The 26,131-nt window shown below is 42.0% G+C and overlaps 1 protein-coding gene across 1 annotated transcript in view; it reads left to right on the forward strand.

Annotated features, from left to right (window-relative positions):
• The window catches only part of GLP2R (glucagon like peptide 2 receptor), a 37,683-nt gene extending 11,955 nt beyond the window's left edge, over positions 1-25,728 (forward strand). Inside the window, exons 4-13 of the mRNA XM_072351959.1 lie at positions 203-324; positions 1,998-2,104; positions 2,332-2,488; positions 4,063-4,222; positions 12,197-12,257; positions 14,294-14,363; positions 16,877-16,965; positions 18,019-18,157; positions 22,813-22,854; positions 25,390-25,728. Coding sequence (XP_072208060.1) covers positions 203-324; positions 1,998-2,104; positions 2,332-2,488; positions 4,063-4,222; positions 12,197-12,257; positions 14,294-14,363; positions 16,877-16,965; positions 18,019-18,157; positions 22,813-22,854; positions 25,390-25,728 — 1,286 coding nt within the window. The remainder of the gene's footprint in view (positions 1-202; positions 325-1,997; positions 2,105-2,331; positions 2,489-4,062; positions 4,223-12,196; positions 12,258-14,293; positions 14,364-16,876; positions 16,966-18,018; positions 18,158-22,812; positions 22,855-25,389) is intronic.
• Positions 25,729-26,131: the final 403 nt, after the last annotated feature.

Raw genomic sequence — 26,131 nt, forward strand, 5'->3', positions numbered from 1 at the left:
TATGAAAAATATATTGTCAAACACAAAGTAAAATATGTTTTTGGTGTTTTGTTTTTTTTTTTGTTGTTGTTGTTTGTTTGTTTGTTTGTCTGCATTTGAGCAAGGGTTTATTGCTGTGTTATAAGGGAGAAATCCTTAAAGTGTTCATGAAAAATGAAATCTTTATTTTCACCTTTAAGACTAAAGCTCTATTTACTTTCAGGAAGTGCAGGAAATGTATACAGAGTCTGCTTAGATGAAGGAACTTGGCAAACAAAGGAAAACTCCACAGACATTTGGCGTGACAGTTCAGAATGTTCTGAGAAAAATAATCTCCAAAAAAGTGTAAGCATGATGTTTTATACTGTGGTTTGATGCTATAATCTTCTTAATCCCTTCTTGAATAACTGATAAAATATTTCTGTTGAATACCTGCAAAGATGTTCAGATTTCATTTGGATTACCAAATTGAAAACTGCTAAGAAGAAGCAGAGGAAAAAAGATTAAGGAAGGGGATTCCTGCTTTACATGAGACAAATTGTTTTCTGTTTAGAGTCCAGCATTCACATGTGCTGAATCCCTCCTAATAAACTTGAAATAAAAAGCCTGCAACATGTCTAGCAAATAGCTTGGAGGACTGGAAGTCAGACAAAGCCAGACTCCCAACCCCCATGACCTCCTAAGCCTTTTAGCACAGCAGCTCAAGCTGGAAACCAGGGGTCCTGATGCCTTGCCACCTTGCTCAGCTGTGTAATGCCTTGCAATGAATGCAGTGGTTTCAGATAACAGTAAGGCATGTGGCTGAACTGGTTTCAGCTTCTTGTAACTTCTTTTGCCATACTGTTTGGCTTTGATGATCTCAAAATGAAGTCTGTTTGGTGAGCAGTATTACTACTGAACACCTTATTAATTTAGCTTTTGCTACCTTAGTAGGCATTATTAATGTTTATTACTTCATTTATTTTATTTTTATTAGTAATTTATTGATCATGTCTTATTTATTATGCGAGATTATTTCAGGATTACCAAGACCTTAGTAAACTCTTTATACAGAAAATATATGGTTTTCCAACCTCACAAGTTTATATTATACAAGTATAATAAACTTAAAGTACTTAGTTTTTCTGCAGACTGTTGACTATCCTGGATTGTAAACTTGTGGGTGGAAGATTACCACATTAATTCATCAGATGTGACAACGAGAGAACAAGAGGTTTCTCTGAAAGCTTTAGCCAGCTTTCCAAACAAACCTAAATGTGTGTTTATACCACGTTATTATATTTAGTCAAAGGCCATGAGCTGTTAGGAATAACCCAAAGCTTGTATCCATCCACATCTGATGAATCGTCTTCATTTCATTTGCTTCAGATTTGAAAAAATGTTGTAGCCAAAACTAATTCATCCTGTTGAAATGTTTTCATGGAGCTGAGTGACTAAGGAACATCCCTTGGAAATCTTCTGCTGTGCCTCTGGGCATCCTCTCCAAAGATTCCACCGGCAGGCACAGCTTACTCTGCTATCCAGACAGTGCTTATTAGCATATACTGATTAGAGATAACTGGCAGGAGGAGAGTGTGATATTCAGGATCTGTGTGAATAGATAGTTCTTGAACTCACAAGACCAATGTGTATCTTGTGTCCCCAGATCACATAGTGACTGCATTTCAGTGCATAGGTGGAGTTCACTCTGCAGTTATTAAATATTAGGATCCATTTAATTTATGTAATTATTTTAATGATTAATAGTCATTAAGACTCAGGATTGGATTTGTGCAAGAGAAATCTGGAAATGGTACCTTGTAATGCCTTCAAATTTGAGAAGAAACTTAGCCTGTTCTCCGGGATCTCTTCCACAAGGTTTTCATGAGGAAATGCAGGGAACAGACATCAGAAATTTGCCCTGGCTATGCTGCAACACAAATGAACTGGACTCAGAAGCTTCTGATTTATGTTCATACCCTTCTTACCTGCCTGCATATACATATACAAAGCTCCTCTTTCTTTTTTTCTTTTCCTAGGAAGAAGAACATAAATTACTTACCACACTACAGTTGTTGTACACTATAGGATATTATTTTTCTCTAATCTCACTTGTCTTAGCTCTCCTTATACTTTCTTTGCTCAGGTTAGTATGATTTTGCATGCATTTTAAAATTATAAAACACAATATGCTCGTTGTTTTTGTATAGTTGGATTTATTATTTCTGATGTATATATAGTTATATATAGTTATAGAGGAAATTCCCGTATAAAATCAGTTGATGGCAGCAATATGATTCTAATAGTATTTTTTGTCATTGCTTTCTTTGAATTAAATACACTCCAGAGGATTTATACCTTTTTTCCCCACAGAAAACTTCACTGCACAAGAAACTACATCCATATAAATTTATTTGCTTCTTTCATCTTGCGTGCCACAGCCATTCTTATTAAAGACAATGTACTTCACAAGATTTACTCCAAAAGACCAAATGATGAAACTGGATGGATATTATACCTCAGTCCTGAGGTAACTCCTTAGTTCGTTTCTAATAGTAAATGTGTATTCCCAGTGGCTGTAACAGCTACTGATTTAGAAGTTTGCCATATGGCACCAAGTTTTAAGGTGTTTGTTAGTTGAGATTCAAATCTCAGGCAGTCTGAAAAATATATGTTGATAAATTATAACGTTCTCATTAAAAAAAAAAACAAAACAAAACAGTAAAGAAAAATCTATAGGTATGTTTAGACAATTCTACATAAAAAAAAAACAAAAAAACAAAAAAACATTTTTTTCATACTTGTAGCCTTAGGAAGAATTCAATAGTTATTCAGCACTTACATAAGAATTCTTACATTTATTCATTGTAGGTATCCATAGAGAAATGCAGTGTACACAAATATTGCATTTAACACTATTCAAATTCAAAGACTTTTCAGTACTAGGAAAGTGTATGATTTTTCAGAGTCAGTATTGAACACAACAGCCATTCTAGAGTCACTTTCACAGAATCCCATATGGCTGAACTGGAAGGGACTTCACATCCCCCCTAGCCCCATCCCTTCCCTGGGTTGGCTGTCCCCCCCTCTCAGACCCATCCATGGCCTCTAGGCACCTCTAGGGATGGGGAACCCACAACTCTCAAGGCAGCAGTGCCAGGGCCTCACCACTTCTGGATGAAGAATTTCCTCTTAATAGCTAACCTAAATCTCTCCTCTTTAGTTTAAAACCATTTCCCTTGTCCTGATGCTATCAGACCATCTAAAAAATTGGTCTCTCTCCTGTTTATAATCTCCCTTTAAGTACTGGAGTGCCTCAGTGAGGTCCCTTTGAAGCCTTCCCTTCTCCAAGCTGAATAAGATGTACTCCCTCAGCCTTTCTCCATAGGAGAGGTGCTCCAGCCCTCTAAGCATCTCCATGGTCCTTCAACAGCTCCAACAGATCTGCAACCTTCTTGTTCTGGAGGCCCCAGGCCTGGGCACAGTGCTCCAGGTGGGGCCTCACAAGGGCAAAATAGTTCTGCTGATCTCCTTGTACATCAGGAGCACTCATCTTCTAGTAAACAATAAATTTAATACTCCTCAGTGCTTCCCCTTGTTCCCAAGTATCAACCCCAGCATGAACTTTGTGGGGTTTCCAGAATCATAGTGCATCTCGAGTTGGAAGGGACCCACAAGGGTCATAGAATCATAGAACTATATAATCGCTTGGGTTGGAGGAAAGTGATGATGATCTTAAAGATCATCTAGGTCCAACCCCTCTGCAATTGGGGATCATCAAGTCCAGCTCTTGGTTCCACACTATCCTAGTATCAAATCATAGGTCTGACATTTCACTGATTGCTTTTTGAACTCTGGTTCTACCCCTTTTTTCTTGAAAGGCAGAGACATATCCAACCTAACTGCATCATGTTTACCTCTATTTCCAGAAGGTTCAGATCTCCTAAAATAACAGCAGCTCAGTATCTTGATAGACATGACTGAAATACATACGTATCACAGTCACATACTGGTTTTAAAATAATTGCTGAAGTAACAAGGGAAAATTAGGATTTGTCAGAGCTTTTATGTATTATGGTGGTTCCTGGTCTTTCATTTCTACAGATTTTAATCATTTGCAGAACTGCTCAGTTCTTCATGCACTATTTTGTTGGAGCAAATTATTTTTGGCTATTAGTAGAAGGAATTTATCTGCATACATTGTTGATTACTGCTGTGCTCTCAGAAAGAAGACTGCTGCAGACATACATAGTGATAGGATGGGGTGAGTACCTAACAATTTCAAAATTCTTGATTCTGTGGCATTTTTTCAAGTCATTGGTGAATATTTTCTAATGAAAGAGGGAAAAAGGTTTCTTTTTTGTTCTGAAAACAGCATTTGTTAATAGAAGTATATTAGGAGTGACATGTTAGTTGCAGCTTAGTTTGATTTGCAGATAGAGATAATAACTTGGTTTACCTGAAAACAACAGCCTAATAGAATGAGAAGAAAATTTACTATGTTTGGTAATATTCTCTACGAGCGTAGAATATTAAAGCACTATCAGCACCTTCAGTTTCTTCATTTGAATTACAGCATCTATGTGGTCAAGATGTCTACACATTAAACATGTTTACTTTTTTTTAATGTATTCACCTTCTGAGCTCAGCAAAGTTTCCTGAATCTTTAAAGTGTGCTTTACGTTAGAGGACAGTTCAAAACACTACATGATTCAGATCCTGTATTTCAGACATTTTTCATGGAAGAAAGACAACATAAAGGCAGTTACAAGCATTTGAACAATGTTGTGTAAATTATTTTCTCTTTTTTCCTTTCTCATAAGAGAAGTGCATAATTGGACAAGTGTTTCTTTCTCACTTAGCATAATTCTGTATACAGACTGAACAAAAGGGAAAGTCAAGGTTTCCTAATTCCCAATAATCATCTAAAATCTACCTGTACAACTTGCAATTCTTAGAAGGTTTTTTATGAAGATTTAAAAATATAATTTCAGAAAATGTGTAGATTTGGTGCAGGACATACTGATTCAATAGCTGATGGACTGACCTGAGGAAAATGATAGGGTGGATGACCATAAGAATATCTGCTGGTCATAAAGCTTTATCAGTGTATAGATTTACTAGCTCACTCACTAACACCATTCAGTTTAATTTTTCAAATGCAGGATTGGATATCCAAGACTGTAGGATTGTCATAGAGTAATCTAGATCCATCCATGTCCATGACAGGGGGCCAGTAGGCCTGTGAGCCCCCTGACCCCAAAAATGGGAAGGGAAAAGGGGAAGGGATCCCTTTTGATCGCCGTGGTTCGCTGCTTCGGAGCTGCCCCTGGCAGAGCTGAGGCTGTTTATCGCGGGGTGTCCAGGGGATTCGCTCGGCTCTTCCCTCATCCAGGGACTTTCCGAGGTAGGAGCAGCCCGGCAGCTCGAGAGAGAGCGGCCCACGTGGAGGGGGCGTTCCCAGGCTACACGTGGAGGGGGCGTTGCCAAGGCAACGGCTCTCCACCCTCGCCTCTTCTTTAAAAAGCCTTGAGGAGAAAAGGAACAACCTAGTCTCTGTGAAGTCTCTGCCCACCAGAGACGGCTAGGAGGAGGCAGGGCTCGTGCACCTCTTGACTTCCTGTTTCAGCTGTGGTAAGTATTCTGCTTCAACATGGGTGCTCCCCGGCGAAAGGCTGCTGCCAGGAATACTGAGGAGGCCCAGACAAATACTGAGGAGGCCCAGACAAGGGTCCCAATCTCTCAGAAACGGGAGGCAGCAACCAAGAGGACTGCAGAGACCCAGACTGAGGTCCTGCACATGCCTCATAGGAAGGTTGCTGCCAAAATGTCTGCGGAAACACAGACTGAGCCCCCAACCCAAGATGCTGGAGTGCAGGTCTCTGGCTGTACTGAGTGCCAGAGCCTGGCCCTTGCAGTGCTGGGTGAGGGAGGCAGTGATTGTGTTCACTGCGACCAGGTGAACTACCTGCTCAGCCTCGTAGTTGACCTGAAGGAAGAAGTAGAGAGGCTGAGAACTATAAAAGAGTGTGAGAGGGAGATCGACTGGTGGTGTCAGTCCCTCTCAGCTTCAAGTTCTCAACACTCAGCCGAAGCTCCTAATGGAGCATGTCAGTCCCTGCCACCTCATACACAGGTGGTAAAGGGGAACCAGCCAGCAGGCAGCACTGCAGCGAGCCCCCTGTCCTCTCTTCCCCCCAGCAGTAATTTGAGAAGGGAGGAGGAGTGGAAACGGGTACCTGCTCGGCGGAAGGGGCATCCCCCACCCCGACCATCCTCGGCTCCCCAGGTGCCTCTGCAAAACCAGTTTGAGGCCCTGGAACTTGAGGGGGGGACTAGTGAGAGTGGGGAGACAGGTGCACCCCTGAAGTTGCCTCAGGTGAAGCGGTCACCCCGAAGCCTCAAGACTGCTTCTACACGTAAGAACAGAAGGGTGATTGTTGTAGGTGATTCCCTTCTGCAAGGAACAGAAGGCCCTATATGCCGGCCCGACCCTACCCGCAGAGAAGTGTGCTGCCTTCCTGGGGCACGGGTCAGGGACATTTCAAAGAAAATTTCTAGGTTGATTCAGCCTTCAGATTACTATCCACTTTTAATAATTCAGGCTGGCAGTGAGGAAGTTGGCAAGGAAAGCCTGAGGTCCATCAAGAAAGACTTCAGGGGAATGGGGCGAATACTTGAAGGAGCCGGAGTGCAGGTGATCTTTTCTTCTACGCCCGTGGTGTCAGGAAAAGGTACAGGGAGGATCCATAAAACCCATCTCTTAAATAGATGGCTTAAGAGCTGGTGCAGACACAAGAATTTTGGTTTTTTTGACCATGGGGCAATCTACACTGCACCTGGCATGATGGCTGCTGATGCACGCAGCCTGTCCCTGAGGGGTAAGAGGGTATTAGCTGAAGAATTAGCGGGTCTCATTGACAGGTCTTTAAACTAGGAACGAAGGGGGAAGGGGGCAAAACATGGGCTGCTGGGGTTGAACGGTTCATTCGAGGGATTGTACTGAACTCCGCGGGCAATGATTGCAAAGTGCAAAAGGAGGGAGTAGGGCAGGGGGATGCTGGGGATGCTGCTGTTCTAGCAGATCCTGGATCGCTTATGAAGGTGGTGAGACGGACAGCCCGGCTGAAGTGCCTTTATACTAATGCACGGAGCCTGAGTAACAAGCAGGAGGAACTGGAAACTGTGATGCACTCTGAAAGTTATGACATTGTTGCTATCACAGAAACATGGTGGGATGACTCCCACAATTGGGATACTGCCATCGATGGCTATAGACTCTTTAGGAGAGACAGGCGAGGTAGGAAGGGTGGGGGAGTCGCTCTCTATGTCAGAGATTGGATAAACTGTGAGGAGCTCCCCATGAAAAACAGTCAAGAACAGGTTGAGAGCCTGTGGGTTAGGATTAGAGATGGGACTAATAAAGGTCAGCTGGTATTAGGGGTATACTACAGGCCACCTGATCAAGGGGAGGCTGCTGATGAGGCTTTCTTGCTCCAGATGCGTGAGGCGTCTGGCTCACGGGCTCTTGTCCTGGTGGGGGACTTCAACCATCCGGACATTTGTTGGAAAAACCACACGGCGAGCTGCAAGAGCTCCAGAAGGCTCTTGGAATCCATTGATGATAGCTTTCTGGTTCAGGTATTGGACAGACCGACCAGAGGTCAAGCGTTGCTGGACCTGCTGCTCACCAACGCTGAGGAGATCGTCAGAGGCGTCAAGGTTGGAGGATGCCTGGGCTCCAGCGATCATGCCCTGATTGAGTTTGGGATCTCAAGTGATGTGGGCCTGGCAAAGAGCAGGACCAGGACGCTGAACTTTAGAAGAGCAGACTTCAAGCTACTCAATGGAATGCTGGCCAAGATCCCCTGGCGCGCTGCCCTCAAAGACAAGGACGTTGAGGAGAGCTGGCTGCTCTTCAAGGATGCCCTCCTGGCAGCACAAGAGATCTCCATTCCCCTGATTAAGAAAGTGGGCAGGAGAGGTGGAAAACCGGCATGGCTCAGTAAGGACCTGCTGAGAGAACTGAGGGTGAAGAAAGGGGTGTACAAGCTCTGGAAACAAGGCTGTGTCACCCGGGAAGAATACAGGGATGCCGTCCGGATTTGCAGACGTGGGATCAGGAAAGCGAAGGCGCAGGCAGAACTGAACTTGGCGAGGGACGTGAAAAACAATAAGAAAACCTTCTACAGGTACATTGGCCAGAAGAGACAGGCCAAAACGGACATACCTACTTTGGTAAATTTAAAAGGAGAAATGGCTTCAACAGATGAAGAGAAAGCTGAGGTGCTGAATGAGTTCTTCACCTCTGTCTTTACTGGTGGCCAGGATTCTAGTCTTTTTCACGTCCCTAAGTCTTGCACCCCCATACCTCTATGTGGGGACCAAGGAGGTAAATCCCTCCCCACTGTAAGGGTAGAGCAAGTCCGAGATTGCCTCCTTAGACTGAATGAGTATAAGTCTATGGGGCCAGATGGCGTGCATCCCAGAGTCCTGAAGGAGCTGGCTGAGGTGGTTGCTGAGCCGCTCTCCATCATATTTGAGAAGTCGTGGCTGTCAGGTGAGGTCCCGGATGACTGGAGGAAGGGTCACGTCACTCCCATTTACAAGAAGGGGAGCAGGGAGGACCCGGGTAACTACAGGCCGGTGAGTCTCACCTCCGTGCCTGAGAAGATTATGGAACAGATCCTCCTGGACAACATGCTTGATCACATAAAGAACGAGCATGTGATCCTAGACAGCCAGCATGGCTTCACCAGGGGAAGGTCATGCTTAACTAATCTTGTGGCCTTCTATGATGGAGTGACGGCGTCGGTGGACGAAGGGAAGGCGACCGATGTCATTTACCTGGACCTGAGCAAGGCCTTTGACATGGTCCCCCATCACATTCTCATCTCCAAATTGGAGGGAACTGGATTTGATGGGTGGACAACTAGATGGATAAGCAATTGGTTGAAAGGCCGCAGACAGAGGGTGGTGGTCAATGGCTCTATGTCCAGGTGGAGGCCGGTAACGAGCGGTGTCCCTCAAGGGTCTGTCTTGGGACCGGTGCTCTTTAACATCTTTATTAATGACATCGATGAGGGAATGGAGTGCACCCTCAGCAAGTTTGCTGATGACACCAAGCTGAGTGGTGCAGTTGATACGGTGGAGGGAACGGATGCCATTCAGAGGGACCTTGACAGGCTGGAAAGCTGGGCTCGGGTGAACCTAATGAGGTTCAACACGGCTAAGTGCAAGGTTTTGCACTTGGGCCGGAAGAACCCCAGGCACTTGTACAGGCTGGGAGGAGTTGTCCTTGAGAGCAGCTCGGCAGAGAAAGACCTAGGGGTCCTAATAGATGAGAAACTTAACATGAGCCAGCAGTGCGCTCTGGCAGCCCGGAAGGCAAATGGGATCCTGGGCTCCATCAGGAGAGGGGTGGTCAGCAGGGATAGGGAGGTGATTGTCCCTCTCTACTCTGCTCTTGTGAGGCCCCATCTGGAGTACTGTGTCCAGGTGTGGAGCCCTCAGTACAAAAAAGATATGGAGATTTTGGAAAGGGTCCAGAGGAGGGCCACGAAGATGATCAGGGGGCTGGAGCACCTCCCCTATGAGGACAGGCTGAGGGAGTTGGGTTTGTTCAGCCTGGAGAAGAGAAGGTTGCGGGGTGACCTCATTGCAGCCTTTCAATACCTGAAGGGAACTTACTCCCAGGAGGGGAGCAAACTCTTCGAAAGGGCTGATAATAGCAGAACTAGGGGAAATGGTTTTAAGTTAAAAGAGGGAAGATTTAGGTTGGATGTTAGGGGGAAGTTCTTTACTAGGAGAGTGGTTAGGTCCTGGAACAGGCTGCCCAGGGAGGTTGTGGATGCCCCGTCCTTGGAGGTGTTCAAGACCAGGTTGGACGGGGCTCTGGGCAACCTGATCTAGTAAAGGCGTATGTTTGGTGGCCCTGCTAGGCAGGGGGGTTGGAACTACATGATCCTTGAGGTCCCTTCCAACCCGGGTCATTCTGTGATTCTGTGTGATTCTGTGAAGGGGTAGGGAGATGGGAGCTGGACTCAAGGAAACAAACAGAGCAGTGGCAATGATCTAAGGAGGAAAACTTATTTTACTAACTATGATATTGGAATGCAAGATAACACAATATAATACAATCTAACCGAAATTGAGGCTAATAAATCAAGTAAAATAAGTGAGAGAGAATTTTTGAAGACCAAGAAGCCTACTTCGAAATTGAAGACGCATGGCTTGGAAGCACACCCACACCTGCTGCCAGGATTGAGAGAGAGAGCGAGCATCACTTCTGTGATGTATTTCCCTCTCTTCCGTGATGTATTTCCCTCTCTGACTGTGAGGTCCTCTGGGATGTGTAGTTCTTCTCTGTGCTCCACATGATGTTATGATGTGGAATACCAATAGCAAAAATTACAAAACCATGACATGGATGAATATATGTCTATATATGCATATATAAGTATATATATTAAAAAAAAAATGTATTAAGGAAAATTATTTTTAAAGGATTAAACTGTAGTGGATGACTACATAGTTATAAAGAAATTATTCCATATTTTCTCTGCTTTACTGCATACTAAAATATCTACCCAGAATATAAAGGTAAATTTTAAAGATCTGTTTAGACTCAAACAAAGATAAACAAATACAATGTCAGCTAAGATTGAAATTATAATAATAATTACAGTTGGAGTGGAAAAAAACAAACAAACAAACAAAAAAAACCCAACTTTTAAAAATGCTTAAAATAAATCTTTGTTTATTGTTATAAATGCTGTTGTTATAAATTCCTTGTCAATTTGACAGTAATTCATGTAATTCATTTCCAGGTGTCTAAAGTTGTGCAAGACTGTAATAATCACAAGGAATTAAGACAGTTCCCTTTACTTCTTTTTGTTGCCTATGCTGTCTCTTGATATTTTAAATAGGAATTGGGTAGCATCTAAGAAAAAAATATCCTTCTGGAATAATTTCTAGAATTAAGTGAATTTCAGTTAAAGCCATGTTTCCTGTGTTTACAAATGTGTTTATTAAATATATACATATATATTTATTAAATAGGAAACATTTCTGTAGAAAAATACAAATTCTTTCAGCAGGATTCAAAACAGGGTTTCAGAATAAAATGGCAAATTTTACTGAACTAACAAACATCAGTTCCTTTTGCTAAACAAATATACTGGTCCTTAAAATATGTATTGAACTCTAATGCTACATTAGACTATATCTTAAGGTTAGTCTGTCTGGTAGAGAGAGGGACTCATTTTATCTAAACAAGTTAAATTTATGTGGGTAATATCTACATTCTTCCTAGAACTAAAGGAAGAAGACAAGAAGGAACAGAACTGTGGAGATCATCTGGTCTCTTCTAGATCTAGTGAGCATTGTCCAGACAAACATGTTTTTGTAGGGAAATCTGTTTGATTTATTTTTAATAAAATGGTTTTCCAGAAAGAACCACTTCTTAAAAAACAAAAAGAAAAAACACCAAAACTTCACTGAAAATGACCACCACAAGACTGAAATATTTTCACTCTTGGTTTTTCACTGGAAAGTTTGAATTTTCCCGTGTCTTAAGCCCCTTCTTACTTCAAAGTGACAAGAGTTTGCTCAAAACCAGTAGAGCTCTGATTACTTGGAGGAATGGAAATGCCACTACTCGTTTGTGTCCATATTTCAATGCTTGATTGCTCTAATTGTGATGAATGTTTTCTTTATACCTAAGCTGAACTTTGCTTGCTACAGCTGTTGTCTATTTTCTACCATTCTTTTGCCATGCACCTCCTGCTCTATGTGCTTCTGCTATTGTTAATATTGAAGGCAACAGTTAGGCTTCCTCTTCAACTTTTCTTCTTGAGGCTGAAGACAATTAGTCTCTTCTACATGATGCACTACAGGTCCCAGTAGTCTTGGTGGCTTCTGCTGGAGTATTTGTATTTCTAGTTCATCTAATCAGGGACTTTAAATTTAGACTGATTGGCAACATTTCTGTATTTATGTAGGTACATACAATGTGCACACTGAAAATGTGATTTTTAATTACACAGTGAATTTTCTTATTTTCTTGGAGATGCAAATGGGGGAAAACAGGAACAGGTTGATTTTTGTACAACATCTAAGTACAATGCTGAAAATCATATGTCTTTGCACCAGGGTCCATTGTAGTATGTATTTATTTTGTATCAATTATTCTGCAAGCTTGGCTGTAATATCTTTTTTTTTTTTTTTTTTTAAACAGTTGTTCCTATTCTGTTTGTTGCCCCCTGGGGAATAAGCAGATCAAAACTGGAGAACACAGGGTACGTAACTAAGCTAAACTGTCTAAGAATACTGTTTTTCAGTTTTCTTAATTTTTTCCAGAAGCTTTTGACAGTAATTGACAAAACTATTGACTATTGGATTATATTAAACTTATACAGCACATAATAAGACTTGCTAGATTTTAAAGGTTCATTTCATTTTTTTTCACATTTAACTACTGGAAATTCATGGATTCAATTATACATAAATCAAGAAGGAAAATGAGCACTCACTGTTCTTAGATGAAAACTATTTTATCCATTATTCACTGATGGGAGGCAATTTTCCTGCACAAACATCTTCCCTGGGAGCTTCTCTGCAAGAAAAGAAGATCAGCGCTTTCTCTGGAGACCATCTGTGCTTTCAGTTTTATTAACATTCAGCGCCAGATTGGAAAATATATATATGTATATTAGTTATAGTAGATAATGACAAAATCTGATATTCACAAAAAGTTGAAATTGAATGTATTCTGTGTGAATTTATTGCTGAGGGTAACTTGCATTGGTAGCCATCAGTTTTCCAGTCTGCAACTTTTTACTGGTGTCACACAGACTACGTTTTTCATATCAGATTTATTTATTTTTTTTAATTTTTATTTTTAATTTGTGGTTCCTAAAGAGTTTTGTTTGGAATAACCACGTATTTATTAGCAACAACATCAGGAACAGAATCACAATTACAGTCTCATAGAATTAGAGGTTATACAGGCCTTAAATGACAAGCTGTTGTCCCACAGTTGTACAGCAAGCTAACTGGCAAAAAAAAGAATCATAAAATCATAGAATAGCTATGGGTTGGGAGGGACATCAACAATCTTCCATTTCTACCCCCCTGTTGTGGGCAGGGTTGCCAACCTCTAGATCAAGCACCAGATAATAATACGTGCATGGGCAGAGCTGTTCTCTGTCCTCCCACTTCAGATTAATTTGCACAGTTGCTGTACCTGTTTGGTGGACAGTCACTAGCAGGGCTCAATTCTTGGACTACTCTTCAACATTTTTATCAGTGGTGTGAATGCAAGTGTACACTGCATCATCAGCAGATGTCCAAATGAGTCTAAAGTGGGAGGACTTGTGATAGGACTAAAGGGAATGGTTTCAAGCTATGGCAGGGGAGATTCAGGCTGGACAGGAGGTATTACTTCTCAGAAAGGGTGGTGAGGTACTGGAATGGACTGCCCAGGGAGGTGGTGGAATCACCGACCCTGGGGGTGTTCAAGGAATGACTGGATGTTGTGTTGAGGGACGTGGTGTAGTGGGAGCTATTAGTAATAGGTGAACGGTTGGACTGGATGATCTTTTAGGTCTTTTCCAACCCTGGTGATTCTATGATTCTATGACTTGTTGGCTCTCCAGAGGGACAAGTAGCCTTTCAGAGGGATTTACATAAATTGATCATCAGTGGCATGAAGTTCAAGAAAAGCAAGTACCAGGCTCTGTGCCTGAGTCAGAATAATGCCAGACACAGTTATGGACTGGGAGATGAATGTCCAGAGAACAGCCCTGCAGAAAGAGACCTAGAGGTGCTGGTCAATTGCAGGCTCAGTGTGCCAAAAGTATGCCCTGGCAGCCAAAGGACAAACTGCATTTTGGGGTGCACTAAACACATTGTAGCCAGCCTGTCAAGGGATCATTCTCCCATTATGCTGATGGGGTCTCACCTTGCATACTGTGAACAGTTCTGGTCTTCACAATATAAAAGGATATTAAGGTTCTTGAAAACATAAAGAAGAGGGCAGTATCACTGGTAAAAGGGCTGGAAGGCATATCCTGTGAAAACTAGCTGAGGACACTTAGGTTGTCTGTTTTGGAGAAAAGGAGGCCAAGAGGTGACCTCACTGTTCTTCACAACTCTAGCAGGAAGATCTTCACAAAATGTACAATTGCAGTTCTTGATTATACTCTTCATAGTTTAATTCAATTTCTCCTGAATACCACCTAGAAGTTCAAACTTTGTTTCCTTTGAAATATGTGCACGCTTTCTTATTTATTTCTATGAAAACAATTGAATTACTTTTTGAATTATTCTGCAGGTGCTGGGGAACAAATGAACACATGGGAATCTGGTGGATCATCCGAGGACCGATGTTGTTTTCCATTACAGTAAGAACTATTTTATCTGTTCCTACCATGATGTCTGCATTGAAAGTAACATCTCTATCATGTTGGCCCATGATGCATGAAAAAATGTTCCATAGCTGCAAATTTGCTCAATCAAATAGCATTACTGTGCTCTTTGTATTTGTTGTAATTTCCATGGGAATAAATAGGAGGCATTACTTGCAGAGAAACCTACATATCATACACAACTGTATCTCTTGTGATCATTTCTATAAATGTAATCCAGTTGTTGTATTAGAGGAGATGAGACAGAAAACATTGTAAATGAGATTACTTATTCGCTGTCAGTGCATACAGCTTCATATTATAAATCTGCAAGCAAGAAACTTTTCAGTGTCAGCCTCTCAAATGTGTATTTGTGCAGTAACTTCCACGTGGCTCTGCACAAACTAACACAGAACCTTTTGCTTGTATTTTTACCATACTTTTATTTAGTGAACAGGTTACTTAGGAGAGTACTACCACGTGGTGAGCAGGTATAGGCTAAGTTGTATGATAACAAAGATACAAAGAAGTAGCAACAAAAAATATTGATGGTCATAGGGAGAAAGCATCCATCTAAACAAGCACCAGAATACTTAAAAAAAAAAAAAAAAAAAAAAAAAAAGGTAGTGTGGCATAACAAGACTAAGGTAAGTTTTAAAAAAAAAGTTTAAACCTGAAACTGAGTGGTAATGAAGAGATGAAAATAGCACAATCAGAACAATTCTGTCTGTCTAAAATAGCAAATACGATAGAGAAGAAATAGACTTTAATAGACTTTAATTATGCAAGGAGTGCTCAGACTGTGATACTGAAGAACTGATGCATGTGGAAAGGGTATAATTTTCTGTCATGCTGTAGGAGAGGTATAGCAAATATGACTTTAGAGAAGTAGTGGACTGTTTTGCATCTGCTGAGCTGGAGAAAAACACACGAGAGAAAAAGGGGACATAGCTGGGACTGAGCTGTGAAGCAGAAAGGAACGCTTAATAAGCATCGAGAAGAAGTAAATAGTTTGATGGGCAACCAAGCCCTCTCTGTCTCTCAAAAGACAGTGGAGAGAAGAGCCAGAAAAGAAAGAATCATATCATATAGAATCATCATAGATTCATATGAATGGCCTGGGTTGAAAAGGTCCACAGTGATCATCTAGTTTCAACCCCCTGCTTGAGTGCAGAGTCACCAACCACCCGACCAGGCTGCCCAGAGCCACATCCAGCCTGGCCTCGAATGCCTCCAGGGATGGGGCATCCACAGCCTCCTTGGGCAACCTGTTCCAGTGCGTCACCACCCTCTGAGTGAAAAACTTCCTCATAAAATCCAACCTAAAACTTCTCTGTCTCAGTTTAAAACCATTCCCCGTTGTCCTATCACTGTCCACCCTCACAAACAGCCGTTCCCCATCCTGTTTATATGCTCCCTTCAAGTACTAGAAGGCCAAAATGAGGTCTCCCCAGAGTCTTCTCATCTCCAAGCTAAACAAGCAGCTTTCTTCATAGGAGAGCTGCTCCAGCCCTCTGACCATCTTAGTGGCCCCCTCTGGACCTGCTCCAAGAGCTCCATGTCCTTCCTGTACTGGGGGCCCCAGGCCTGGATGCAGTACTGCAGATGGAGCCTCACAAGAGCTGAGTAGAGGGGGACAGTCACTGCCTCTCCTTGCTGGCCACCCCTTTCTTAATGCAGTCCAGCACACAGTTGGTCTTCTGGGCTGCAAGCTCACACTGCTGGCTCATGTCCAGCTTCTTGTCCACCAGGACCCCAAATCCTTCTCTGCAGGGCTGCTCTCAAGGAGATCTTCCTCCAGTCTGTACAAATAAAGAGAAGAGACTTGAAAGGTGTGAGGAGGAAAAAGCTGAAAGAGAGCAAAACTGCCCCAAAACTAAGGGTGGGATCACAACTGACAAAGTCCAGACCTTCAGATCCAGAAGGGATCTAAGCCAATTTCATGTTAAAGTTATAATTTAATTTTATGATAGAAGACAATATATATGCAGATCAGGCTGAAACAAGGCAATGCTGAGTTATCTGATTTCACAGCTTGAATGTTTTTATATTGGGGTTTTGGTTTCTGGAATTAAAATAGTGCTGCATAACCCTTTGCAGAACTTCTTAGATAGAAAATCTGTGGGTCGGTAGAAGTCAAGTCAGAACAATTTAATTAACAGTTTAACAGTGAAGTTATTTGCAAAAGCATGTACTGCCCAGGGCTTCCTTATCTGCCTGGATAAAGCCTAGAATTCTGGAGAATTCCAGTTGCTGCTGGAATGTGTCTAACCACATTCTGCTCATCTAAAAAGTCTGGTAAGAAGTTGTATTATGAAGGTACATAAATGCTATAAGTGCCTCTCTGGATGAGAGCTCATATCAGGAAAATGTCACTGTGCTGCTCAGTGCTCTACCCTACCAGTATGAACAACCTGCTTCTATTAATGCCGGTTTTACATCTCTTTAGTAGCTATATGAACAGTGTCATTGGATTTATTCTGAATAATCAATATGTATTTTCTTTCAAGGTTAATTTTGGCATCTTCTTAAAAATTCTGAGGATGTTGAATTCCAAACTAAAGGCCCAGCAAATGAGCTTTCATGACTACAAATACAGGTATGTAATACATGACAAGAAATCCTAGTCCTTTTTGTTTTCACAGCATTGGAATGTTTCCATCATGTCCTTGCAGATTACACACTTACCTACCTACCACTGCCAGTGTAAAATATATTCAGAGAATATACATAGAAGCTGGGAAATTGGGATCTGCAAATAATTTCTTATCTGAGTGAGAAAGGCAGGTCATCTGAATATCAGTATCTGAATATTAAACTCTTCGAGCAATTGAAAATGCAGTATGAATTCTTCTCTCGGATGTCCAGATTGTATATAAAATAGCCTTGACTGCTGTGACTTATTTTTCTGATTAAGGATCCTCGAAAGAAGAAATGTTCAGAAGATTTGTGGAATGTTTCTAGTTACCTTGGACACCAGCACCTACCTGTTTTTCACAGACACAGGCACTGTCTGCAAACTTACTGAGCTTGCACCCCCTCCATCAAGATCAGTGATTAAAAAGTTCAATAAAACTGGCCACAGTACTGAACCCTGAGGAGCACCACTTGTGACTGGCTGACAACCAGATTTAAGTCTATTCACAGTGACCCTTTGGGCCCAGCCATTCAGCTGGGCTAGCCATCCACTCAAACTATGAGCAGTCAGTTCCTCCAGGATAAGGGCATGGGAAACAATATGAAATGCCTTGCAAAAGTCTGACTAAACATTATCTACAGCTTTTCCCTCATGCACTAAGTAGGTCATCTTATTATTGAAGAAGATCAGGTTAGTCAAGAAGGACCTGCCTTTTATAAACACATGCTGACTGTGTCTGATCACTTGGTTGTCCTGTAGTTGCTATGTGGTTTCACCCAAGATGCTCTGCTCCATGATATTCCCTGCACTGAGGTCAGACTGGTAGGTGTGTTAATCCCCCAGTCCTCCTTCCTCCCTTCTTACAGATGGACATCACATTTGTCAGAGTCTAGTCAAATGAGACCTCCCTAGTTAGTTGGGCAATCATTTCTGGAATCGTTTCTATGTAGATCCGTTTTCAGGTCTGCACTAAGGATGTTGAGAAATACCATAATTAAACATTTTCTTTTTCAGACTGGCAAGATCTACACTTGTGCTGATTCCACTGCTGGGGATCCATGAGTTTATATTTTCCTTCATCACTGATGAACAGGTGGAAGGATTTCCAAGATATGTAAGACTTTTCATTCAGCTTACAATGAGTTCATTTCATGTAAGTACTGTTTTGCAAGCAGTTTCTAGTGGTCACATATCCACCACCTACGTATGTTGCTTATCTGTTCTGTAGGTTCCACAAAATTAAAATAGTTTACTGTGGGCTGTAATGTCTTTAAATATACAGTAGAGATGATAAAAAAAACACAGCGTTCAAAATATGATGACCCCAAAGTCCAAAAAAAGGAGTCTGATGTTTTCAGAAAGAGTATATCCTGTATTCTCCGTAAATCACAGATGTCTGACCTGAAAACAGAATAAAACCAGCCTATTTTAAGTAGTGATTCACATAAAGTAATTCTTAAAAAACACTGGGCAAAATTTAATTAAAATTTTAAAGTGATCTCTTTATTTTGTAGTCAGGAGAAGCAGGTTGGGTCTAGATCCATGTTTGTCAGCAAATTTTGTACATTCAGCATATGTCAGATATACCACAATGTCATGTCACATAAGAAGAAAAGAAAAAAAGAAAAAAAAGAGGAAATGGGCACAATACCTGGAGATACAAGGAACAGTTTCATTCCATCTTGGGTAGTCATACACTGACCATACAACTGACGCAGTAAGCCTGAGATGGTCCTTCCATTTTGGGTTTTTCTAAAAGGGCTTGGACTACATGGCATTTGGAGTAGTTTGATGAGAAGAGATACAGACCTGAAAACTGAAATGACAGTCAGTGTAGTTAAAGCATTTTCTGTGAGGATAAGCATCTGGGTGGGTGGAAAGTAGAACAGGGACATCTTTAGCTTAAATCTTTGGGTCTCTTTAGCTTGGAGAGAAGGAGACTGAGAGGTATTAATGTTTATAAATATGTAAAGGGTGAGTGTCATGAGGATGGAGCCAGGCTCTTCTCAGTGACATCTAATGATCTCAGAATCATAGACTCATAGAATTACCCAGGTTGGAAAAGACCTCGAAGATCATCAAGTCCAACCACAGCCTAACCATAGTACCCTAACTCTAACAACCCTCTGCTAAACCATATCCCTGAGCACCACATCCAAACGGCTCTTAAACGCATCCAGGGATGGTGACTCAACCACCTCCCTGTGGAGCCTATTCCATTACTTAACTACCCTTTCTGTAAAGAAGTGTTTCCTAATGTCCAGCCTAAACTTGCCCTGGCGCAACTTGAGGCCATTTCCCCTCGTCCTGTCACTTGTCACTAGTGAGAAGAGACCTGCCCCACTCTCACTGTAAGAACCTTTCAGGTACTGGAAGAGGGCAATAAGGTCTCCCCTCAGCCTCCTTTTCCCCAGACTAAACAGCCCCAGCTCCATCAGCCTCTCCTCACAGGGTTAAACCCTTCACAAGCCACACTGCCCTTCTCTGGACCTGCTCCAGCACCTCCATGTCTTTTTTGTACTGAGGTGCCCAAAACTGGACACAGTACTCGAGGTGAGGCCTCACCAATGCCGAGTACAGGGGCAGGATGACTTCCCTAGTCCTGCTCACCACACCATTCCTGATACAAGCCAGGATGCCATTGGCACACAGTGATAGGACCAGGGGCAACAGGTGCAAGCTGTAACACAGGAGGTTCTACATAAATTGAGAAAAATGCATGGTGAATCTCATGATTCTCACCATCACTTATGCACAACTACACTTGTGTGTCACGGTAACTTTATTCCAGTTTAGAAAGTCTAAGGAATGGATATATCAGTCACTGCACTGCTGTATTCATCAATCCATGTTATACAAAGTTGCTGAGTATTATATTTTTTTATATGTAGCACTCCATTTTAACTACCTTTCCAAATAGTTTGAGGGAACTGGGGGGCGTTCAGCATGTAGAAGGCTCCATGGAGACCTCACTGCGGCATTCCACTACTTCAAGGGAGTTGATAAACAGGAAGGATAGAGACTTTTTACACTGTCTGATAGTGGTAAGACAAGGAGGAATGGTTTTAAACTAAAAGAAAGGAGATGGAGGTCAGATATCGGGAGGAAGTTCATTACCTAAAAGCAGTAAGGCCAGAGCACTGCTGCTAGCCTGAGCTGGGGGGGCAGCCAGCCTGTGGCAGAAGGGTCTAGGGGGCTGGTAGAACCCTTTCAGCCATTCCATGTTTCTGTTATATGATTGGTTTACCTGTTGTTCTTTACTCACGAGAGATGATACACGCAACACTCTTGCCCTGCCTTACTTTTCAGCCTTAACAATCTCCATGGTACAACAAATTAGTGTCCAGGTCTTCTGTCTTCAATGAGGTGCCTAGGAATACCTCATGCGAGAAGTCCTTCCTGTTTATTAACTCAGTCCTTTTGCCCTCTTCTGTAGCCTGAAATATGAAGGCATCAAAGCACTGTCCCTAGAACTTATTATAATCTTTGTTTTCAGTCTGTGCATATGCTCCAGTGCTCTGCTGAATGCATCAGTGCTTTGACAGTGCAATTGAGCCTCTAATGAAGAATTTCCACTTGAGCAGAAAAATGTCTGGGCAGGCAGAAGGGAATTCATGTGGAACCATCACCCTAAGAGGACTGTTTGATATGATGTTGAAGTATATGTTGATTATATCCTTACTTGGAGAGGTTGCAGGGACTAGATGTTATTTTAAGCAACATAATCATTTTAAATGAAATTTTTATTTAGTGGCTTGGACAAGGAAGCATGATATAGGGAACAGCTTACTCAACTCCGCCAAAAAGCACAAACTTCATTCTGTGTACAGGAAGGTGCATGTGCTCTGCTATATGGCAAGCTTTAGAAGTAAAATTTCTTTTTCAAAATGCCCAGAAATCTTGGGCAATGTTTATTGTAGATTCTCTTTTTTAGCCACGACATTATTTGTTAAGGGATTAGCAAAAAAGCTCATAAACTGTACCCATTTACATTTGTTTAGTCTATAAATCTTCTCAGTAGTTTTAAAACTCAGTTAAACTGTTTTGTTAAAGGAAAAGAGGCACCTCTGGAATCTTCCCTGGACGTTTTAACTCAAACAATTTTCAAAAAGCATAACAAAAGCATTGCAAAAATCAGGTTAAAAAACAAACAGCAAACACAAATAACCACACTGCTTTCTGATGTCATTTTACAGTGTTTCTGTGCATCATTTTGTGCGTTAATTCACATGGGGATCGATAAACCTCCATTCAACACAGAGGTGCCACCAGCACTTACAAGGCCTTCTCCTGTTCTGGTGACTTTCCACTTTTCTGTCCATGCTTTGGCAGCACCAAGCAGTACAGCCTCTGTTTCTGCTTGAGAGTTTCCATGGCATTTCTATCCAACAAGAGAACAATCTCCAGATGAAGATGTTCTGCAAAAAAAGCTCTTTTTTCATAAATAGTTCAGCATAGAAGCTGCTTTTTAAGTCACTGAACTTGTATTTAATCAACATAAACTCTCTGTGGAACAATATTTAGATTTATTTTTTCCTAATGCTGTGAGATAAATTCAGATGCTGAGAATCATTTAAAAGTTACACCGACAAAGGATATGTCAGAAGCTCTTAGATCTTGCAACCAGTATCCAGGTGAAGCATGAAACATGGTTGTCATGGGTTACCTAGATCTACCAGTGCCAGGGGGCAGCCACCCCGTAGGGCTCCTGGCCCGAAAGGGAAGGGAAAAAGGGGAATGGGAAAAGAGAACAGCGGCTGCAATCTAAGGAGGAAAACTTATTTTACTAAATATGATATCAGAATACAAGATAACACAGTATAATACAATATGACTGAGGCTAATATATCAAACAAAACAGAGAGAGTCCCCGAAAACCGAGAGGCCTACTGTGAACTCTAGACGACACGGCTGGAACGCTTCCCACTCTCTGAGGGTCCAGGAGAGAGAGAACTCCAGCCTGGGAGAGAGATTATATATGTCCTCCTCCTGTGACTTATCTCTGACCGCGAAGTCCTCTGGGATATGTAGTTTTCTTCTGAGAGCTGAGTATTTGGGACATTGTTATTCCACGGAACTGGAGTATGAACTTTTTAACGATCCACACTGCACATGATGTTATGATGTGGAACATTGACAGCAACATTACAAAACCATGACAATGGTAGTCTTAAAATGTACAGAAAAAGCAATTGCAATTGTTTTTTTTCCTGCCCTTACACCCACTGGCATGACAGGGAAGTGGTTTTCTTCATATTTACTGAACATATGCTTAGGGAGTTATCAAATCTAACTTTTTCAGGATGGTTAGTAAATTCCCTATATGTTCAAACTGCTATTTGTCAGTGGTAGATATAATAAAAATATTGAAGCTGCTGTGAATTTCACTATAAATCTGAGAAAAACAGAAATATTTATGGGGAAAAAAAAGTATGAATGTACTACATATGAAATATTGAGCTTCTGCCATGTATTTCAGGTTGTTTTACCATGTCTAGGAACAGGAATTGTAGAATAACAGTGATAGCCTGAAAAGAAGATCTATGTGGTAGTAAAAAAGATTAAACATAAGATCAGATGGGGTTGTAGAGCCTATATTCTTCAGCATCTGCATCAGAATACCTACAAATGTGCTAAGCATCACACAGAAATAAATTGATGATTTCAGTGATAAATTAAGACAGGTGACTAGTTTCCATTCTGAAAATTAGATAGCACTGTGTGTTTGTATGGCTTTAATTCTACTGCCATCTCTACACTAAACCTTCAGGTATCTAACTTTTCCTTCTTATTGTTTGTCTCCTACAGGGTTTTTTTGTAGCAGTTTTATATTGCTTTGCAAATGGAGAGGTAAGAGTCTATGATATCAGTTTTCAGTAGATTAATTAAATATATTAAGGACACCAAGAAGGATGAAAACACTGACTAGTTCTGGTTACTGGGGGGGCATACTTACATCTTTTAAAACTTAAGTAATTGTTAAGTATAATGAAAGCAAGACTTCTCATATTCAAATAGATTCAAATGCAAAGTATTTTCAATTAAGCTTGTGTTAATATATGGCACTGTGGAGGTATAGATTCCCTATGATGCGAAATATCACTGAATGCTTATGGTCAACCTGAACCCCACTCCTTTACACAGATGAAATCCCAGATTTTGTCCTTGGACAGGCTAAACCCTTGTTTTACTTTCCCCTACAGTCTAGGTGAAGCTGCAAAATCTAGCATGCTTACATGGTAAAAAGCAGCAAGTTGAAAATCAGTTCCACGTGTGGACTGCAAGGAACATATCCAAATTTGAGGTGAAGGCAGCTATTAACTGGTGGTTGTTTTCCACTAAGCCTCAAAGAAATCAGAGAGCAACTCATAAGGGACCCTGGGAGAACCCCAGTCCAATATCTTGTTCAGTATTGTGAAGATGGAATTCAAAGAAGGTAGCTCATAGCTTTGTCCAGCAGGGCTTTGAAAACCACCAAGTGCAGGGGTTCTGCCACATCTCCTGTACTCTGCTCTAGTGCTTCACTGCTATCAGGAGGAACTATCTTTTCTGTAGTTCCAGGTAGAACTTCTTCTATTTCATTTATGACCACTATCTCCCGTGTTCCTACAAAACACCTCAGTAGAGTACCTAGCTCCAAATCCCCCACGATCTCCTCATAGGCTACATTCACAGAAATACAGAATCACCAAGGCTGGAAAAGACCTAAAAGATCATCCAGTCCAACCATTCACCTATTACCAATAGCTCCCACTAAACCGTGTCCCTAAACACAACATCCAGTCGTTCCTTGAACACCCCCAGGGTCGGTGACTCCACCACCTCCCTGGGCAGTCCATTCCAGTGCCTCACCACCCTTTCTGAGAAGTAATATTTCCTAATGTCCTCTACTGAAGGACTCTACTGAAGCCTTTCTCCTCTGCAGAATGAACAAGCCCTACTCATGCAGCCTCTCCTCAAAGTGCAAGTGCTCCAACTCTGTTCTCTACTGAAAAGTCCAAGCTTATCACCATATTTGTTACATCGAGGGGCCCAATATCAGATACAGCATTCACACTGAGTGAAGGAATATAACTACTTAATCTCCTGGTTCTGCTCTGCAGTTCGGTGTAAAGGAGGTCTTCATCATTGCCACAGCTGCATGCAGTCTTGGCATGACTACACTAGCTCATAACAGGCCACCTCCGGAAATGAGGCTTGTGTAGTCTGAGGAATTCATGTCACAAATTTAAATATATTCTAAGTCGAAGCTTGCTGTTTATACCTCCCTTATAGTCTGCCTGGGTGCAGATCTCCACTACATGCAGTAAGCATTTGTCCAGCACAGACAGTTGATGTGATATACACTACACTTGTACTGTGTATACTGTGGTATACTGACACTTGTACATGACTCTGAACACGTTTTTAAAGGCAAAAAATGAGTTGAGCTGCATAGAAAATATAGGACATATATACACTCCTAATGTTTAACCAAGAAATCTGGAACAACTTCCAAATTGCTGTCATCATCATCATCATAGTATCATAGTATCGTGCGAGTTGGAAGGGACCTTAGAGATCATCGAGTCCAACTCCCGGGTTTCAAGCCCTCTGTGTAGCAAAGCGGCACTTCAACCCCCTGCGCCACAGGGGGGATTCGAACCCGGGCCCTTCAGGGCCGCAAGCAGCACTTTATACCACTGCGCCACCGGGGGCACATGAGACCTAGTGCTCATCTGCAGCACAGGAGAGCTTGTCCAACATTTTGGTAGGGCAGAGAACTACTAGCAGCTCTCATCAGCAGTTAAAAGTTGTTCTTTTGAGCTTTTAGCTCCCAGCTGAGCTGAGCTTGCAGGCCAAACATTCTGACGGTTGAAGCGGGGGCTGCTCCTCTTGCATGGGCTCTGAGGCCTGATCTCCATCTGCAGATCTGAACTGGGGTCAGGGCAGGGAAAAACAGGACACTGAGTGCTGGGGATTTGAGGCAGGCTGCCAAATTTAAAAATTTCAGCATAACAAACCTGATCTCCAAGCATAACACTCTGGAAAATCCACACAATCCTCATTTCTATAGCCCTTGAGGTTTTCCTCCACTTCATCAGGATGTAAACATGGAAGGCACTTGAGCTCTCCCCTCATATGTATCAGAGTCATAATACATCAAATTACAGAGAGGAACTCAGGCCTTGGAAAAACTTTCCCGAGTTTGAGTGAAGAGTATGGGAGCCTGAAGTCTCCCTTAGCAAACAAGCCCATTTCTGCACTACAAGTATCATCATAGCTACAAGGTGAACCCAAAGTGTCAAGAAACTCAGCGCTTCTGCAGTTCCTCTGATAGCTGGCGTTTGGATGAGTGTACTGCCAGACTGGCAGAAAACATCACATGTTTTCTCCTTCCTCCAGGTAAAGGCAGAACTCCACAAGCAGTGGTCCCGCTTCTTGCTGGCAGAACCCTTTGGTCGTAAGCTCTGCTTTCTTGGGCGAAACATCAAATACCTCAGGAAATGTTCACAGAAAGAGAAAAAACAGCACCTCAGCAGCAATCACTTGTGCCTGGAGGTGAGTGAGTCCTGGGGCATGAAGCTCCCGCAGGTACTGGTGAAGGAGAGGGCAGTTCCATGCATGAAACCGGGCCATGCACTTCCATCTCATCTGCGGGCAAGTGTGTCAGATAGCAGTGAAGGAGAAGTGACCACTGGAGAGACAACTGAGGAGGTGGTCTTTGAAGAAAGTGAAATCTAGAAAGAAGTCCACTAGGACAGCACCTTCCAGCAGCCACAGTAAAGAAAGATCATCTTCTTTCACCTCCAGGCTGCACAGATCTCTGTGATGTGCAATGCAGAGAAAAAGCAGTCATACTTCCTGCCAGCCTCAGCTGTTCCACCTCGACTGTCTGGGAGAAAACTGAATGTTCCTAACCTGTGTGGCTGGGGAGGAAGAGGTGCATCAAAAAATCCTTTGGGTTGGCCACTATAGATAATAACATGCTGAGATATATACAAACAACTACTTCCAGGTTAACCCAGATGCATTTTACTTAAGCAACATGATATATAAAAAGGATTGGGATGAAGCAAATTTTGGCTTGAATGCTTAAGCTTCTTTCCTTATGGTCTAGTACTGGAAATGCCTATATGAAGTGACG

Source organism: Excalfactoria chinensis, chromosome 17 (assembly GCF_039878825.1).
Source record: "Excalfactoria chinensis isolate bCotChi1 chromosome 17, bCotChi1.hap2, whole genome shotgun sequence".
NCBI classification, from domain to species: domain Eukaryota; kingdom Metazoa; phylum Chordata; class Aves; order Galliformes; family Phasianidae; genus Excalfactoria; species Excalfactoria chinensis.